The following is a 14,367-nucleotide window of genomic DNA, read 5'->3' on the forward strand; positions in this document are numbered from 1 at the left end:
GACTTTGTGCAAGTGTGTGTGAGGTTGCGATGGTACTCAATGTTACTGATGGTTTCTCAGACTTGCTAAGTATTATGGATGAGTGTAAGGTAAGGTGGGTGTCCCTGGGTAGTCCTGCAACGGCATAGCGATCGCAATGGATTAGCAGATCATCACAGCCACAATGCATGCATAATCGCAGCGGTGATCGCAGTTACGATCTGTAGTGAATCAGGCCCTAAGTCATTAGCACTGTTAATCTTCTCAGGTGTGCTGCATCGTAGTGTTTGTCTTATATGCAAAAGCACACACATTATGGCATGTGTTCAACTGGAGTAGCAACCTGTGGTACTCCAGATGCTGTGGAATTACACATACCATCATGCCATGCCACAGTTTTGCTGTTACAGTTTACTATAACTATGATAAGACATGCTTGCTGGGATGTGTAGTTCCAGAGCGACTGGAGTGCCACTGGTTTCCTTTCCCTGTATAAGACCCACATAAGGCCAAAACTTGCATAACAACATTGTTTATTATATATTTCTAATTGCTGAACCTGGGTGTCGGGTGTGTACCAGCTTTTACTTGTCTAACTAAATTGTGTGTTTATACATTTTATTTTCCATTAGCATCCTCATCCCTCCCCCCCTTTATATATTGTTTTTGTTTATACTGTGTCTTATTTTTATTTTTTCCCTAATAAAGTGTACATACTGTATGTACATGCTGAAATGTGCTCTTTTTATTAGTTTATCTCCCACGCATAGGAAAAATAAAGGAGTTGTTGGTTGGAAAACATTCCCATAGATTAAAATGTGTAATGCTTTTCAAAATTTACTTATTGGTAGTGAAAATAAGTGTAATAATAAACACAATACATTCTTTAATTATATATAATTAGTTATAGCACTAAAATAAAATATTATAACAGTAAGTACTAGATGTGAAAAGTAAATCATAAGATAACTAATTGTATCTAATTAAACAAATGAGTTCATATATGCAACTTTACATTATGTATACATTGCTTTTATGTCATCACACCATGACACCAAGCTGCTATTATGAAGTTTTCAATTCCGCATTCATTTTCTCCTCGTACAATTCTGAAATATCCATTTTCACCCCATGTGTTTCCCCATGAATTTGCAGCAATCTGAAACAAATGAAAAATATTTAATGTTTCACATATTCTGCAAATTATGATAAATTCAAATGTCGTATTTTTAATGCATCTCAATTAAAAGCTGACATAGACTACTCACAATTCAACACAAGTTGCTATGTGGCCCTTGCATGCAAATACAGACATCTGACTATTATATACTGTATGGTCACTTTAAAAAAGACTAACTCTGGATTTAATATGAACTTGCATGGGTCATACACTTTGACATTTGCTCAGACTGTGAGGTTAAAAGAATACTTTTGTAGCAGTGTTTTTGGCAGACTGTCAATTTCCACTTGAGTCAGCCATGGAACCTGTGTAATTTAAGAGTGTCCCCATTTTTAGGGATTGTGTGTGGCCCTGACAAAGTTCAAAACTAGACAAAGACTAATCCTGGTCAAATTACACCACCGTGCCAAGTTTGGTGGAGCTAGGTCCAAAACTCTGACCATGCCTAAAGGACAAATAGACAGACGCTCTTTATCGCTTATTATATAGATTGCAGGGTTGCATTTTTAAATGCAGTAAGCCAGGAGGGTTAAGCTGGGCACACACATTTACGACCAAGCAACCCAGTGATGCGGCAGTCAATGTAATAATACATCGCCCATGCACACTGCACGATCTGCCATATGAAAGTGCAGTGTATGGTTACATGCTGCATGTAACTACACTGCATTGTTCATTGCATTATCCAATTGGATGTGTAGCACACCAAATTGATGATTCAATGAACGACGGACAGGAATGTCGGATCAGGCATACACTTTACATGATGTGTACGATATATCAATTCAGTCCACACTGAGGCAATATACTGTAAAGTATCCGATGATATATCGTATGGTGTGTACCCAGCGTTAGAAAAGTGGATGTTAGATAATTAGTGCAGCTTTAGAAAGACACAATCCATTTATTCAACTTTTTCTAAATTCTAGATACTATATTTTGAACCAAAGGAATACAAAAGCCATAAAACATCTGCTATATTAATTTCACAAAAACAAAAATCCTTCCAGACCCCATTAGATGCAGAATTACCTGGAGCATTTACAATATTAATTTGGCAATTATATCTGTTGAAACACTTTTTTTTTTTTAAGAAAGACATGCATACCATTTTTATATCCTTTCAGTAATTCTGCCATTACTACTACATCTGCATTGTTCCTCTACACCAGGGATTTCCACACTTTTTCGTGGAGCGCCATATTAAGAACATGACTTTGAATGGAGGGCCACAGCATTTTCTCCCAGATAGCATCCCAACAATTAGGGAAGGGTTCTTTTCTGAGTATATCTTATTCTAAGAAACACTGAGGGGGGAATTCAATCAGCCACATAATTCACAGCATGCTAATTGATCCTTCGATCAAATAGGCAGGCCTGCCGGCTGAACTTAACAGGGATTATTGTTCCCCTATAAGTAGGCAGTAAACGGGTGAAAAGACCCCGTTAACGCATAGGTCTGAGATCTTTTCATGGATTCTATGTATTAACGCCTGTTAACACGTTAATTTAACAGGCGTTAAAAAGGGTCATCAAGTAAAAAAGGGGCTCTAATTGAACAGTCCCAGATGTTGAAGTCTGAAGCTACCATTTCTTTTAACACCGGTTAAATTAACAGGTCTAATTGAATTCCCCCCTAAACCTAATAAATCTATCTTGAATTAAATGTATTTTTTTTAATGATTTAAGATTACTCTCTTTCTCACTTTGATGAGATGCTGAATTAATGCACACAATGGAGTTGTGGATGAAAATATATACAGGAAGTTATTGTTTAAGATAAGCAAAGCAAGTAAAGAACAAAGTAATACTGTATGTGATCAACAGAGAAATATGTGCTATCACAATAGAAAACAATATAAAAGAAATAAGAAGGTTTTGTTTGGCTGTGAAGCAAAGGCAAATATACTGTAACAAAGCAGAAGGTCAGGAGAAAACAAAGTGAGTTCAGAGAAATAGGAGGAATGAAGAAAAATGTACAAACTGATGTTAGCCGAGCCCTTTTCAGTGATTCTCTGTGAGTGTGCAGGTGACAGTGACACACACACACTTTACTGTCATGTGAGAATGCAGCAGTCTGTGTAAATCTCACACAGGGGTATATTTACTAAAGTGTGAGTTTTTGGAAGTGGAGATGTTGACTATAGCAGCCAATCAGATTCTACTTAACATTTAACATTCAATAGCATCTTCTAGAAGATAATAGCTAGAATCTGATTGGTTGCTATGGGCAACATCTCCACTTGTAAAAACTCTCACTTTATTAAATATACTCAATAGTCTGTATGGCTGTTGTTTATGGCAAAGGAAACTCCCTGATGGAGGGTTTGAATGGAAAGGATGGGACAGACTTCACAGTGTTGGCCTGATTCTAAGTCACATGCAATGCCTATATTTGTGCAAATGGTTGATGTTTTTCAACTGTGCATGCATCTAAGCCACTAAAAAGTCAGACAGCGAATGCATCTCACAGCATTCACGCAAAGAGCAGCAGATGCAATTGAGATGCAAGGAATCTGAAGAGTCTTGGAAATGTAGGAGGTGGCTATTCAGATGTATGAAGATGGTTCATCGTATAGGTGTGTTATGGGAGTGTCACAGGTATGTCACTGCACTGGTTGCAAACTCAGATGCTAAATTGTTTACACTGAAGGCCATACTCTGATGAAAATTCTGTATTTAGTATGCGGCTGGTGCAAGTTCTGATGGTGCGATTGATTGGTGAATCTACAGACTCACCAAGTACTATTTCAGCATCTAACGAGACATAAAGTGGGCGTCTTGGTCCTTGCACATGCAAATGCATGGGTGTACTGTACAATAGGGAAGAGCTTGTAGTGGTATTAGCATAAAGTCGTACATGCTACATCGGCAAGAGGTGCACATATGGATGCACCTATATCTCTACAGGAAAAAGCTGTACTTTGCTATTTGTTTTACTAATTCCTCCCTCTCTTAGGGGTTTACTTATGAAGTGTGAGATTATAAAATCCAGTGCTTCTGATTGTGTTTTGGCAAATATTCAAAATGGCAATGCTTTAAGTAGCAAGACACCGCTAGTAAGAGCATTTCACTTTTAAATATTAGGTATAAACATGATCAGAAGGGCTAAGTTTTACAAACCAACGCTTTGTAAATAAACTCCTTATATTCTAATTGTTAGACTATTTCAGTATCTAGGCTGTGATTAGTTAGTGGGCTGTATTGTAGTATATGGCGGGCTGCATTTGGCTCATGGTCTGCAGTGTTAATTTTGACAATGATTTTAAATTTAGTTTTAGTATTAAACTAGGTACACACTAACAAATGATGATGAACTCCCGAGCAAATGATCTTGTGCATACACACTGTGCATTCTAACAATCAACAAAACGATATATCTTGCATTGTTTGGTGGTTAGATCGTTAACTAATATAAAGTAACCACATCGCCTGGTCGTCCGATAGTGTATACACACTGCAAGACCTGAGGTGATTCATTAACTAGATTGACAGATCTTCCAGCATGTACAAAAGATCTGAAGATGCGATGAATGTCGCCGCGGGGGCATGCATAGTGCATACACAGTTGACAATTAGTCCGAAAAAAACACCATTGGCCTTGGTCAATGTGTAGCAAGTGATTCCTTTGTGGGGCACTCTTTTGTAATAAATTAATTGATATAATTGATGTTAGAAAGTGAACAGAATTAAAACATAACTTTTAATCAATTACGTCTTTAAAAGAAAATGGCGATAGTTTGACTCTGATTATAAAAATCTGACCGAGTCACCCATTATTGATGGGAGAGAGCACCTCCAGCTATATACAAATCCAGGTCATTATTAGAATGTATTAATTGCTGGTTATAAAATATAGTTACATTATCATTTCCTGTGCAGGATATCATTTGTGTTTCTTGTTACACTTGACAATTAGAACAATTTGTCATTCTGATGCGTCGGAAATTAATCAGCCAAATCGTTCAAAATATCATCTAGTAAGTAGGGGCCATTAGTTGCTTACTTAAAAATATAACTTGGTTTAAATTCACATTTTAATAATTTTTTTTTGTTTTAGTAAAGATTTAGTCAGTGTATCTCAGTTTACATTTTAGTCTAATTTTAGTCAATGTTTTAGACATAACTTTTACAGTTTAATGGTACTATAATGGATTGTGCTGAAGAACATTTCTCTAAAATCCTCTTGAAAAGTTTGCATACAGTACCTTTAACTATGTGTTTAGTAATCTAGGCTCAGTAGGCTGAGAATGTGTTACATACTGACTGATTCTGACTTACTGTAGTACTTAACAAACAAGTGCAATACACAATCATATTTCCTTTACAGCAGGTCATATTTATATTCTGCAAATATCTTGAACACATACAGTAAGTGTTCTTTAAAAACATAAAGCTTACTTAAGTTTAATTCAGAAAAAAGAAAAAGTAGTGTACATACATAATGATAAAACTGCATTGTATAAAAGACAAAGCAGTATTAAAATAAAAATACAATTACAAACTGACTTATTGATGACAGCCAAATAGCTTAAACTACAACTAAGCCTTAAGGCAGTTGGACATGCAATTTATCTAATCTGCAAGTAAATTTAAGGTCCAGTGGCTTCAAACTCACATGTCATCAGCTTCTGTGCCAACCAAAAGTTCATTCCACATTCAAAATCTGAGATCTTCTGTGCAAGGTCTGAGTTCTCCTGTTGATCATTGGCCTTGGGTGGTTTTGGCAGTGAAGATGCCAACTTGATGGACAAAACCTAAATAGCGGGCACTTTGAGGGCATCTTTTTAACAACATCCTTCATTGATGCATCCCCATTATCTTTATTCACCTCATCCTCTCCCTGGGTTGTTGTGGATGTGGATGTACTGAGAAGGACAATTTTTTCTGCTTCTTCCAAAAGGTCAAGGAGTCCATCATCTGTGTTTTTAATGAGTATGTCTCTAGCAACTGTTAGGTAAAGAAAACAAGTAGCAGCTGCAAGTGGAGACAACTTTGCCTCATTGGGAAATAGGAAGCGGCTGAATCATTGTTACATGTTAACTTTCATTTTGTCTGCAAGTCCACGCAGGTCTCTGTGAGCTGACACCAGAGAGAACGGGGAGAGGTGAGTAATCAAGTCCAGTAAGACTGGTAATATCTAAGAGAGAGACATAGTATTACTTTGAAGTGTTTTTGTATGGTCAGCAAAGGGTTGCAAGATATCTCAGACAGCAGTTAACTTCGGGCCTGATTCAGACCCGCTCATACGCGTGGTGTGCGCAATCCCCGGAGCAAGTGAGAACTTCACTTGCTGTGGGGCTCACTACAAAATAGGGCGGCTGTCAATGTTGATCAACAGCTCACCCTGTTTTGTAGGCAGGGAGGGGGGGTGGCTGGACAAATGGAGGCATTCCCGAAGGAATGCCTGCCGTTTGTGGGCGGCCCTACTGACATCATTCGTGATGTCAGTAGTGAACTTCCTGCTCTATTAGAGCAGGAAGTTCACTCGGGCTTGTGGGAGCCGAGACCCTACCACAAGGGTCTCGTCGCAAGCCCGATGGTTCGCAATAATTGCAACCATCGTCAGGCCACTCACTAAAGCTGTGGGTGGTCACACAATAGCGAGCGCCTCTGAATCAGCCCCTTCATTGACTCACTTGGAAGGAGACAATCCCAACCAATCTCATCTGCAACTTTGACCACAGAATCCTTCACCTGAGGAAGGCCTGAAACCATCTGAAATGTGCTGGACCATCTTGTCACATAATCTTTAATTAGAGTAAGTACACAGAGCTGGTGAAGTTTCTCCATTGCAACTGAAGACCTGCAAAACTGTTTGACACTGCTTTAACCTTTTCCAAGAGACGTGGAACAGAGACTTCTTTGTGCATCATATTGACGACCAGCTGTAATTTGTGAACAAAAGAGTTTGTTTGCTCCATAATGCCTCCATACCTGCTGAGAAACAGATAGATGACAAACAGAGGAATTCATTATTATTTTAATGAAAACATTTTTAAAAAGTATTTTTATTTGAAATGTAATACCTCTAATACTATTACCTTACCTCCTCATTTTCATGTTCTCCCTCACTCTCATCATCCTCTTCTAAATCTGCTCTATTTCTTATGAATCTTCTTATTTCTTATGCAGCAACCATGTTTCTCCCATTATCTGTGATGACTGTAAGAATCTTGTTTTCTGGTATTCCCCACAGTTCAGTGCACTTGTCAACACAAGCTTTGATGGAATGTGCAGTATTTGGATGGAAGATCTCTTTGAATCAAGTAATATGTGCTCAGGTTGGTTCTGCACAGTGCAAAAGTAACATGCACTTATAGGAAGGGCCTGATTCAGGAGTGCATGCAAGTGCCCTGCTGATCGCAGATTCCCGATTATTGGTAATCTGTGCATGCGCAGGACGGGTCCTGCATAGCACAAAGACCCTTGAATGCTTCTTACGAATTCAAAGTTGAAAAAAGTCAATATTTAATAACAAATGCATATAAACACATACATGTCTAAAATTACTTTGTAAAGTTATATATAATAACACAGTATACACTCTTATATAATCTGATACAGGTTTCAATCTGCATTCTTCTTTAATGTAAACAGCGTGCTAATAGAAAGAAAAATCTGCCTTGTATAAACCCAATTAGGGGCAGTCAATTTGTGTCCTTGTTATAAATAAAGTTCAATAGCCGAACGGTTCTAATATTTACCCTTGTCTCCAAATGATAATGCCAGTTGTAGCAAATAATCCACCTCCTTTTTGGTTTAATATCAGTCACAAATTCCAGACCAGCAGCCCACAAAATGTAGCGCTATTAGAAAGCACTACACTACTATGTTCTCCATGTTCTCACCGTATTGTACCCCCAAAGGTCACTTCCTGTCAATCAGTCTGCAATGGGCCTCCGTGGTCTGCATGAACACACAGCGGACGCACTGCTGCCTTTGCGCACGCGCACTGCGATGCATACGCATGCGCAATGGAAAATAATCGTTCAATCAGCGTGCAAATTGCAGTTGCGTTTATCTCTGAATCAGGCCCTGTGTGGGGTCCTGAGGACCGATTTGAGAGCCACTGGTCTAGACCAATCAATATTTTCTGTGCAGTGGCTACTCTATCTTTACATTTCTTTCATTCATTCTTATAAATGCTATCAATGTGGTTGCTAATTTTGGTTTTCTTGGGGATGGTCAGTCTCCTGTTAACCACCTCAGTCATATGAATGAAGTCTTTGCCCCCCACTGTCTGGGCTGGCAGACCTGTACTATCCACAAGGCTAGAGCTCTCTCTTTAGTTTGTTGTTCCTTTGCACCTGGATGTTACTTTGAAGTGATCACGTTCGGGAGCATTGTCTGTTTATCCTTTTCCCTGCCTGTACAGTGATATTCTCCGGAATCTGAAAGAATAAAAGAAAAGTGTTGTATATTATTTGTACAGCCTATTAAGTTACTTCACAATCAGTCTATGTGCCTGTGAACCTTGATTCTCCCCAGATTTATTATCGCCATCTGTATTGGTACACGTCACTGAATGCCTGAACTGATGTTAACTCTAAAATTAACCCCACAAGCTCGCTGCATAGGTGGTGTCATCCTTGACTCTGAACTGTTTTTTTTGTTCCCCACATTCAATATGTTTTGACTCGAAATCAAAATCATGTTACAGTCACAGATTACATCAAAGAAATATATCCAAAATATTCCCATATTTATAAAATATTGCAAAAACTCTAATCCACATGCACAATAAGACTCTCCACAGGGGCAAGCGCAGGATTTTCTCGGGGGTTGGGGGTCATAGCTTATATATCAAATTAATTTCATTGGTCTGTTTGTTTGTTTATTTGTGTATTTGTTTGTCTGTCTGTCCAGCTATGCATTCAGACACCCATGTACCGATTGGTATGAAACCAGTGCGTGGTGGTCCAGTTGGATCCCGGCCAAGTTTTAGGGGGTTAGGTTCCCGGACAAACCTGCCGTTGGTGTACGCTGGGTAAAACTTTGACTCGGGAAGCCTGTTCTAAACCTTCAACTTGATGGATTTGGACAAAAACTTCCCAGAGCGGTAACATTGGATCCCAGGTAACATTGGATACTAGTGGCTGAGGTCCCAGTTGGGCCTCCCGTTAGTATATGCTGGGCAGAACTTTGACCCGGGGATGCTGCGCAGAACTTTGACCTGGGGAGCCTGTTCTGGTCCTTTCACTGGATGGATTTTGGATGAAAAGTTCACAGAGGGGTGGCAATTGGTCTGTGATGCCTAATGGAGTGGTTGGGGTCCCGGTCGGACATCATGGTGGAGTGTGCGGGGCAGAACTTTCACCCAGGGAGCCTGTTCTGGGCCTTCCACTGGATGGATTTGGATGATATCACTTAATAAAACTTAATACCTTGAAGATTTAAACACTGCATTGCAATGCTGGGTACTTCAGCTAGTATGTATGTATGTCACACCTTGACAAAGGGGCTATGGGCACCAAAATGTCAGTAAATGCTGTGACCTGTCAATACACGTTTTGATTATGTTGGTAAATGCTGTGACCTGTCAATACATGTTTTGTTTATATATATATGCAGCTGCAGGTTGCTAATGGGGACGGGCACATCGCATCATTAGGCCTTGCCCCCTCACGATGTTATGCAATGATTTGTGGGTAAATTGGGGGCAGGGCTTGCCCCACTGTAGCCAGTCAGTGTAGGAGGAAACTGTTCTGTCAGGGGGGGGTTTCTAGGTACTCAGAAAACCCCCTGTATGAGATAGCACTCCTACCACTCTGCAAACATTCAAGTTTAAGTATTCCCTGAAAACTCACCTCTTCAGGCAAGCTTATCAAATTCCGGAACCACTCGACATAACTTATCTAATTACATCTCCTACACAGTGGTCCTCACAACTCCACAATATCTTTCTTCACTTCCACATCCTCCTCTAGACCTATGGCCAACATTGCTGTGCATCATAGTACATACCGCGCACCTTTGCCAATATGATAGTTTTCCTTGGGCAATGTTACAGTATGTTATTGAATCAATCAACATACACAAGAAATATTTACCTTAGCAGACACTGCACGATGGTGTGTCTTCAAGTGTCTCTTCAAATTTGTAGTGTTTGTTCCAGCCATCTTAAATCCACACAGGACTCCATCCTCATTGGAAATGATGCACTGTATCTTTCTTTCAGTTTTACAATAACTGAAGTGTGTCCATAAGTAAATTCTCCATTTCCTCCCCACTGCCAGTGCCGCAGACGAAGATGAGGAACTTTCCTCATTCAACATTATTTTATATGTCAAGCTGCCTCTGATGGTGACCAGGTTAATTGGCTCTTGACAAATTAACCCTAGTGTGTATGTGTGTGTGCATGTGAAAGGGAATATAGATTGTAAGCCCCACTGGGGCAGGAACTGATGTGAATGGCCAAATATGCTTTGTGAAGCACTGCAGAATATATGTGCACTATATAAATAACTGGTAATAATAATAATTGTGACTGTCCCCCAATTCACATTATATGTCACAATATGCATGCCCCCAAAATCCATACATAGACTGTCAATGGGCTGTACCAAAAGTGCCCCAAATTATTTATATTTATAACAAGTGACAAAGTAATAATGGTGATAATGGTGTCTCCTCCTTACCCTTAGTATGGCAATGGCAGTATAGTATTTAGAGTGTCCCATTCGCTGCCTCCAACTGGCACCCTCCCTCCAGCCCAGAGAGCTCTGGCAGTGTCAGCGGCATGCAATGCTCTGATCTCCAGTCCAGCCTCCACAGAAGGCCTGATTCAGAGCCGAACGCTCTGACCAGAGCGCTCGCTCTGAATCAGGGCCCTCCTCCATGAAAATGGAGCGTCCTCCTGGATGCTCGCATAGCTGTGGGTGACCACCCACAGCTTATGCAAGCGTCCATGATGATGGTCAAGACCATCGCGACCATCGGGCTTGCGACGGAGACCCTGCGGTAGGGTCTCGCTGCCGCAAGCCCTGGAGTGATTTTGGCTCTATCAGAGCCAAAATCACTCCCAGTGACATCACTAGTGATGTCAGTGGGGCCGTCTTCAGATGGTAGGCGTTCCCATGGGATCGCCTCTGTCTGGCAGCCACGCCCCCGGCACGCCCACCAAAGGGGGCATGCTGTCAATCAACATCGACAGCATGACCACTTTGGTGCGAGACCCGGAGCGACGGAGAGCCCGTCGCTATCCGGGTCTCGCGCATGCTCACGACGGAGCTCCCTCCGTCGTGCGCATGTGCAGTGGGGCAACATCGACCCACTTGCGAGCGTCCTGTGCTCACGAGCGGGTCTGATTGACCCCCAGACACCATGACCCGTATCTCGTGTCACAACTCACAAGAGCTTGGATGATGCCTGGGTCCTGCAGTCCTTACTGGGTATACCCATTACCCAGATACTACAACTATCATGATCTCGCGAGATCCCGCATGCACTCAGATCATCAGGTGGGGGGAGGCCAAGGGAGACTTGGGAAGGAAGAAAGGACAGAGTTGATGTGTCTGAACACAACATATCCAGCTATTTTATCTCGTCATTATTCGTCAGCGCATCATGAACACAGATTTTCGTTATTACGATTTGTATATTTTCATTATTGTTACAATTTAGTCCTAGAATAAACTGTCATTGACAAATACTTTTAGTCAAAATTTTTGTCGACAAAAATGAACACTGAAGGGCTCCTCCTCTAGCTATATGCAGTATTACCTATACCGTCCTTGGTTAAACATTTTTTTGAACTGTCCTTACTGTATATTTGTAAATCTTAGTTTGCGCATTCAAAAGTGCTTCATTTCCAACATTATTATTTAACCCTTTTGTTGTTTCTGTTAATAAAATAACGCATATTTAAATCCCATCCACCAGGTTCTCTTGTGTCTTTCTTACAACAGGTTCATAAAACTACCCTTTATTCAAGATGCATCTGTGCTATGTAATATATACTAGCCCAAGATATTAGAATATCCAAGTCATTTTTTTACTGAAGTTTGGGTTTTTAGAATTGGAGATGTTGCCCATAGCAACCAATCAGATTCTAGCTATTATTTTCTAGAAGGTGCTAGAGAAATGTTAAGTAGAATCTGATTACTTGCTATGGATAACATCTCTACTTCTGAAAACCTGCACTTTAGTAAATATACCCCTTAGTGTACCAGCAGTACAATCATTATCAACCCCTAAGAGTATGCAGGATCGATATGAAATCTCGACAGGAAAAGCCCCACAGGAGGAGATCCCAATGCTGGCTAGTAGGTATCCTAACCCTCTCCTTCCCCCCCCTAACCCTCAGTGCCGGCGCTAGGTGTCTTTGCGCCCAGTGACATTCCATGTTTCCTCTCCGCCAGCTCTTTCCATGTGTTCTCCCCCTCACCTTATTATAATACCTGTGATAGATAGGTGGATTATCTCCGGCCGGACTCGGCGCTCCTGTGCGGCCGCACTGACAGAACGTGTCAGGAGCCGGCCCTGCTAACCCTAACTCTCCGTTATGGGTGCCTAACCCTAAAACTCCCAGGGCAGGGCCTAACCCTAAATCCCCCCTGGGGGTGCCTAAACCTGATCCCCCCCTTCCTACACCCTAAACCCAACATTCCCAGGGGTGCCTAAACCTAACCCTCCCCCCAGGGGCTAACGCTAAGGATGCCCTGGACTTACCTTGTTCGGGTTGGCATCCTTTGGCGTTCCAGCGTCGGGATTAAGATAGCCATTGGTATTTCGATACCTCTCTTAAATCCCCCATCGTGCATCTCCTGTCGGGATTTAGACCAGCGGCATTTAGTCCGCCGGTCTATAAACTGCATCCCGAGTATACATTGCATTTTTCTACTATGAAAATCATCTGCAATTTCTGTGCCAAACTCCTGTTTGTTTAAGTTCTGTAATGACAGCTTTGAGTAAATACTGTAACCTTCAAATGCTTAGTGTCATCTGCAAATATTGACACCTTACTTTCTAGGCTTTCTACAGGATCATTAGTAAAACAAAAAAAATACAAGACCCAGTACTGACCCTGAGGAACCCCATTTAATTTTAGCCAGATCTTAATATCAGCCACTTAACAGCCCTTCGCTTCCTATCCCTTAGCCAGCTATCTACCTATGTGTGTCTGGAGCAGATGCTTTATGAATTTTAATCTAGCTGTAAATGTACTGTCTCTTAAGTTAGACTAAAACTATCTATCAGTGTCTTGGTTCACTGCTTTTTCAAATCCTCAAGTTCATATATTAGTGGACAAATGCTGTTAGTTTTGAATTTGTAGATATTCCTGCTCTTGGAATATGTTTTTTTGTTTTTGATTGATTTGCATTTCATATTTTGATATATATATATATACCTTATATTTACATATTTAAGCATACATGCTGTATTTTCCTGCATCATCTTTACTACTTTGTTATTTATGTACATTGCATTAGCTGCCTATCATAAGGTACAGAATATTTTTGCAATAATACTTATACCAAACATTTAAAGCATCCCATTTGTCCTCTGCGCTTTTCCATGAAATAACATTCCTGTTTCTCATTTAATGTCTAAAAAATGCAAAATTTCATAGCATCTTTACATAAGGAATGTTATCATCATGTAACAATAATTAGAGTCAATCATGTGACTTACATCCATGTGACGCTTGTTATTGGCTCGTTTTGGGCTGAAAAATATCATCTGGCAGATAGTTATAAATAATGTTATTCACCCTGGTCTTTCCATCACCTTTCATGTGTATCTATCTTCTACACACATTGGAAGCAGCAGTTTTATAGACAGGGCCATCATTGTTTCAGTCTACAAAAGTTCTGAATACAGAGGAGGTTGTTTAAGAAGTAAAGCCTATGATGCATTTTGTTTTTGCCCTGGTCCACACAGAATAAACCCAATAAAGTTTGAAGTGCATGTGCACTCTCCAGTTTCAGAAGAGACCTTCACAGCCTGGAAGTAGTCCTAGGTGTGCAGAGTGGTGGAAAACTCCTTAGAGAGCAACATTTAAAAGTATAATGCCATATCAAGTCTTAACTTCCTACTAGTTTAGCAGCATAACAATCAATAAAATAATTGTGAAGTTTATTATCTGAAATATTACTCAGTTGAACCTCATTTTATGGCTTCAGTTAGTCATGAGATTGTAAGGACATGAGGACTGTTTTTATCACAATTGGGAATTGTAAGTGTTAAACCATACTTACCTACTC

The 14,367-nt window shown here is 40.3% G+C and overlaps 1 protein-coding gene across 1 annotated transcript in view; it reads right to left on the reverse strand.

The window, feature by feature from the left end:
- Nucleotides 1–969: 969 nt before the first annotated feature.
- Nucleotides 970–14,367, reverse strand: part of TINAG (tubulointerstitial nephritis antigen) — a 170,239-nt gene continuing 156,841 nt past the window's right edge. The window contains exon 11 of the mRNA XM_088479747.1: nucleotides 970–1,138. Within this exon, the coding sequence (XP_088335873.1) occupies nucleotides 1,013–1,138 (126 nt within the window). The 3' untranslated portion in view covers nucleotides 970–1,012. The remainder of the gene's footprint in view (nucleotides 1,139–14,367) is intronic.

Source organism: Taudactylus pleione, unplaced genomic scaffold (genome assembly GCF_031769625.1).
Source record: "Taudactylus pleione unplaced genomic scaffold, aTauple2 ptg000244l, whole genome shotgun sequence".
In the NCBI taxonomy this organism is placed as follows: domain Eukaryota; kingdom Metazoa; phylum Chordata; class Amphibia; order Anura; family Myobatrachidae; genus Taudactylus; species Taudactylus pleione.